This window comes from Amblyomma maculatum, chromosome 3 (genome assembly GCF_055883805.1).
Source record: "Amblyomma maculatum isolate TAMU_Amacu chromosome 3, ASM5588380v1, whole genome shotgun sequence".
Classification (NCBI taxonomy): domain Eukaryota; kingdom Metazoa; phylum Arthropoda; class Arachnida; order Ixodida; family Ixodidae; genus Amblyomma; species Amblyomma maculatum.
In genome coordinates, this window is record NC_139346.1 from 15,398,226 (window position 1) to 15,404,225 (window position 6,000).

General features: G+C 44.5%; 1 protein-coding gene across 1 annotated transcript in view; it reads left to right on the plus strand.

Annotated features, from left to right (window-relative positions):
* Positions 1–5,450, plus strand: part of LOC146194267 (uncharacterized) — a 100,883-nt gene extending 95,433 nt beyond the window's left edge. The window contains exon 6 of the mRNA XM_084596519.1: positions 5,314–5,450. Within this exon, the coding sequence (XP_084452645.1) occupies positions 5,314–5,450 (137 nt within the window). The remainder of the gene's footprint in view (positions 1–5,313) is intronic.
* The last annotated feature ends 550 nt before the right edge of the window (positions 5,451–6,000 follow it).

The following is a 6,000-nucleotide window of genomic DNA, read 5'->3' on the forward strand; positions in this document are numbered from 1 at the left end:
ACATCTTCAAAACAAGCCTTAAGATGCGCAATATCGCTGGATAAGGTGTCAAAAGAGGGTAATGCATTCGGAGTACGAGCATTTGCAGTCGGCCGTAAGGAATGCAAGTCGGGCTCTAGTGCAGAAACACTACCCAGGAAGCCTTGCAAAGACGCACTTGTAGCGCTCTGCTGTTGTTTGAGCATGTGGAGTTCCTGAAGAAACTGCGTCTGACGTAGTTCTAGACGTTCCAATACTGCGTAAATCCCAGCAATAGCTTCGCTATCCGAAATAAACTGAGGAGCATCGTAATCGGGACCGGGGTTGCTCTCAACGTCACCAGATAATAACAGTAAAATTTGACACAGGAGACCATTTCCATACTTCCACATAGCAGCACACTTTTTCATACCACAAAGCAGGCCGTCGGGGCACGGCACCGACGGCCTGCTTTTCAGATTGACATTCTGGGAAACTGCTTTTTGAGAGGTTTTTGCCTGTGTCTGCCCGATGGCCATTAAGCATTGTGTTCATTGGTTGCCCTGTCTCTACGATGTACTGTTTATGACAGAAGCAGCATTGTAGAATGTAGAAAACGTTTGAGGATGTGCAATTAAAGCCTGATTTTATATGAAAAATGAAATCGCTTGCATTCATTTTAAACATGGTGACGTTTTGTATATGATCTAGGTCGAGAGAACATTTGTGGTTGTGTTGGATGCTTGTTGTGGAGTTTAGAATGCACTAGAATATATCTGAGGTTTGTGTTACATTTGTATGTTACCCTTGGAACCTCCGGGAAGATTTTCTAGAGGCGCTCATCGCACGCTAGCATGGAGTTGTGTTTTGGCAGAATATTGTCTTTCTCTGGAAGGGCATTGGCCTATTTAGTTGCAAAAGAAGGCTGGCGTTCAGTGTTGACCTTTGGTCGTTTCGTGAGCTCGTCGTTGCGATTTAAAGTGCTTGTTTTTCGAGGGCAAAAAGCAAGCACTCAGATGTAACCACTCACAAGAAAACACTCAAATATCAAGTTGTCTCAGATGAGAAACATTTGTGAAACACATGCTAGTTAAGAAAATCAGTCAATAGTTAGTAGGTGAAAGCGCGTCACCGGACTTAAATAACGGCACCACCTTGCCCAACTTCCAATCGTATGGTAACACTGAAGAATTCAAAGATTGTGCAAAGAGTTTCAGTTCAGTTCAGTCGTTCAGTCTTGTCCGACTCTTCGTGACCCTATGGACAATGTCACGCCACGCTTTCCGGTCTCTCACTATCGTCGTTATATCACATAGCTTCATCTACAGTGCCTCGAGGATGCCATCTAACCATCGCGTTCGCTGCCTACCCCTTCTCCGGCGACCCTCAATCTTTCCCAACATCAAATCTTTCTCCAGGGACTCCTTTCTTCTCATCAGATGACTAAAGTAGCTGAGCTTTATCTTTAGAATTTGACCCTCCAATGAGCAGTCAGGGTTTATGGTCGACAATATCGACTGATTTGATCTTCTGGCCTTCCAGGGAACTCTCAAGAGTCTCCGCCAGCACCACAATTCAAACGCGTCAATTCTTCGGCGGTCAGCCTTTTTCACAGCCCAACTCTCGCATCCATACATCACAACTGGAAAGACCATAGCACGAGTTATACGGATCTTGGTTGGCAGTGTAATGTCTCTGCTCTTTACTAGGCGGTCAAGGCTAGCCATGGCTCTCTTTCCCAGAGGCAGGCGTCTCCTAATTTCATGGCTGCAGTCTCCTTCCGGGGTAATCTTGGAGTCCAAGAAGAGAAAATCTCTCACATCTTCCACTTCTTGTCCCTTGAATCTGCAGGACTTGATAGGGCAAAACGACATGATCTTTGTCTCTAATGTTCAGTTTAAGCCCAAACATCTCACTCTCTTCTTGTACGCACATCAGAGGTCTCTTGAGCTCCACTGCACTTTCTGCCATTAAAGTGGTATAATCCGCATATCTAAGGTTGTTGATACGTTTCCCAGCAATCTTCACTCCAGCTGAAGACTCGTTCAGGCCGGCCTTCCTTATGATGAACTCAGCATATAGGTTAAATAGGCAGGGCGACAGTATGAAGCCTTGTCTCACTCTTTTTCTCAGTCAGAAGCCGATCAGCAAGACCATGCTCAGTTCTGCCGGCGGCCTCTTGCCCTTCATACAGGTTCCTGAGGAGACAGATGAGGTGAATTTGCACTCCCAACTCTTGGAAAGTTTGCCGCAATCTGCTGTGATGTACGCAGTCGAATGCTTTCGCATAATCAATAAAGCAGAAGTAGACGGGTTTCTGGAACTCTTGCTTTTTCCATGATCCAGCGAAGGTTGGCAATCTGGTCTCTAGTTCCTCTGCCCTTGCGAAACCCAGCTTGCACGTGCTGAAGCTCCCGATCGACATACTGCTACAGCCTACCTTGGAGGACCCTCAACATCACCTTGCTGGCATGCGAAATAAGCGCGATCGTGCGGTAGTTGGAACAATCCCTAGCACTGCCTTTCTTTGGAATGGGGATATAAACTGACCTCCTCCAATCCTGTGGCCGCTGCAGCATTGTCCAAATCTTCTGACATAATATATGCAGAATGTTAACAGCGTCATGGTTGAGGTTTTGAAGCAACTCAGCCGGAATACCATCAATTCCGCTCGCTTTGTTCTTAGCAAGGCTGGCTAAGGCCCATTCAACTTCACTCTTCAGGATGCCCGGCTCGAGATCAGCAATCATAACCGTCTTATGTTGGGTTTGCACATTCGGGTACTTCTTCTACAGTTCGTCTGGGTATTTCTGCCACCTCTTCTTTATCTCTGAGGCTTCAGTGAGGTCCTTGCCTCGTTTGTCCTTTATCACAACTAGCTTAGCACAGAAACTTCCTTTTATATCTTTGATTGTCTTATACAGAGCTCTCGTGTTCCTTAATTGGCTGTTGTCCTCAACTGCTTGGCACTGTATGTTCAGGAAGGCATTGTTATCTCTCCTTGCTATTTTTCGAAAATCCGCATTGAGAACCTTGTATCTTTCTCTTTCCCCTATAGCTCTTGCCATCCTCCTTACCTCAGCTGTTTGCAAAGCCTCTTCAGATAACCAGTTTGCTTTCTTGCATTTCTTTTGCTTTGGAACTTTTCTTTTATTATATCACGAACATCAGTCCACATCTCTTCGGGATCTCTGTCTTCTAGATCTAATGCTTGAAATCGATTCCTCACTTCCACAGCATATTCTAATGGAATTTGATCCAGATCATACCTGAAAGGCCTTCTAGTTTTCTGCGTTTTCCTCAATGGAAGCTTAATTTTGGCAACAAGAAGCTGATGATCGGTGCCACAATCGGCCCCAGGCCTTGTTTTTACTGCTTGTATAGCGCTTCTCCATCTCTGCCGGCAAAGAATATAATCGATCTGATTCCTGTACAGACCGTCCGGTGAAGTCCATGTGTACAGCCGCCTCTTGTGCTGTTGAAAAAGAGTATTCGCTATGGGCAGGTTGTTTTCCTGACAAAACTCTACTAGCCTCTGCCCAGCTTCATTTGCCTCATCGAGACCGAACTTGCCTGTAATTCCGGATATTTCTTCACTCCCGACCTTAACATTCCAGTCTCCTATGAGAAAAACGACGTCTGATGTTGAGGTGCGGTCTAAAAGGCATTGTAGGTCTGCATAAAATCTCTCAACGCCAGCTTCTTCAGCAGTAGTGGTCGGTGCATAGACTTGGATAGCTGTTATGTTGAAAGGGTGACCTTGGATCCGAAGTGAAATCATTTGGTTGTTTTTGGGGTTGTACCCAAGCACTGCTTTGCCCATTCTTCTGTTTACTATGAGAGCGACCCCATTCCTTCTTTGGATTCGTGCCCACAATAAAAGACATAATGGTCGCCGGGGTTGAATTCTCCCATTCCGGTCCACTTGAGCTCGCTGATACCCAAGATATCAATGTTAAATCTGCCCATTTCTCGCTTGACGACATCCAGTTTAGCTTGCGTCATAGATCTTACATTCCATGTTGCTATGTGATATATCTCTTTTTTACACAGAGTTTACACAGTATTATAGATGAGTTCATACCAGTACTCTTCACAATTGTGAAATTAATACAGTCTACGCTTGATGATGAAAGCAGTTTTAAACACTTCAAGGAGGTCAACAGTTACAGTGTCCATCTGAGGAAAACACTTGTCGTCAATGTCAGACAGACAAACAGACTGCAGTCGCGAGAAAATATTTAAAAACACCTCATTAAATGCATCACCACATTTTGACTAGGCATGACAACGCCATTTTCATCAGATAACTTTATGTTGGCTTTCGTGCCACTAATAAGGCTCCAGAAGTTTTCAATGTCTATGACCAGGGTCCGGTGAAAAAATACATGTTTAGCACTGTTGATTGCGCTTTTGTACAAAAGGCTAGCTGTCTGATAGGCAAACCAGCGCTCGTGCCTACTGCTATGTTTTACGTCTCGTAACAATAGCTTCTCTTTATTTAGTAACCGTTTTAATCAACTGTTGAATCATGAGGATCGGTAGCTGCCCGATATCATGTAGGGCATAGCGATATTGTAGCGCAAAACAGACAAGACACACGAGAAGGGCGAACAGCGCTCGTGTTGTTCGGTCTTCGCGTTTGTCTCGTCTGTTTTTCGCTACAATATCGCTACGTTCACGCACCAACAAGCCCAAAAAGCTATGCTTTTGATGATGTAGGGGTATGGATTTGTCTACTAGCGAAATGCTGCTTTTTTTAAACAAGGGCCAGGACATATTTTATACGGTAGTGCGCGCAAAAAAAAATGAGAACTAATCATTAGAAAATGTTCTGAGTTCTCTTTTTTTCGAAATAAAGTCTGCTTTGTTCTATTTTCTAATGTATTCGGCGCTGACGTAGAACGATTTACAGTTCCTTCGAGCGAGAACAGGGTAAATATGTGGCCACCTGGACGTGGCAGCAAAATTTAATAAACATCGTCGTGTGATGTAGTCAGAAAACGGTCTAGGAGTTATTGGAACTAGTTGGAGTGGTTCTTGTTGCTTACGTTACGATTTGCGAGAAGTTGAAATCAGCGCACAAGTTTAGAAACGCTGTGGTTTCAGGTAATTGATCCGAGGCAAATAGAATAGAGGCGGACAAATTTATTGTAGTACAAGTAAAATCACCCACTAGGAACATAGTTGAACTTGGGAATCATTCTGATATTGTATTTTCCGCTGCTTTGTCTCCTCGTTTTGTTTTAGTTCATGTTCAAAGTGAGACATTGCAACAAAACTCTGAAAGGGCAGGTTGTCCATTAAATGAATATCGATTGCATAAAAATTTGCCATTTTATTTTTACGTTGCAGAATCATTCGCAGTGGCTTCACGGGAGCCGCGCCTTGACGCTCAGTTTGACGACACCATTCAGCCAGCGCTGAGCAAGAACAAGATAACCGAGGAGCTACACAATATGCCAACAAAATCCTGTCAGGATAGTATTTGATGTTTTTGGAAAAAATATTTCCAACGTATAACTCGCCCTCATAAAGCGAGGAAATAAACTCATCTCAACGCAAATCTTCTTTGTTGAATCTAGACGACGACAGTAGAGGACCCCACCGGGGTGGCGCAGTGGTTACGGCGCTAGACTACTGTGCCCAAGGATGCGGCATCGAATCCCGGCCTCAGCGGCTGCTCTTTGCCGACGGCGAAAGGCAGGCAAGGCGCCCGTGGGCTGTGCGATGTCAGTGCACGTTAAAGAACCCCATGTGGTCGAAATGTCCAGAGTCCTCTTCTACGGCGTGTCTCACACAGACTGAGTCGCTTTCGGACGTTAAACCCTACAAACCAAACAAAACCAAGACGATAGTCAATGAATAAATGATCCCAAGACGTAAGCAGAAAAAGCAGCAAAATGTAGGATCGTTCGTTTCTTTTTTTTTACCCATTTTTTAACGCAAATTTCTATAGGGCTCATTTATTGTGGAACAGAAACCCTACAGTATATAACTTAATGTTTTGGAGAACCCCTGGTCTTTTAACGGAGCCCTCAT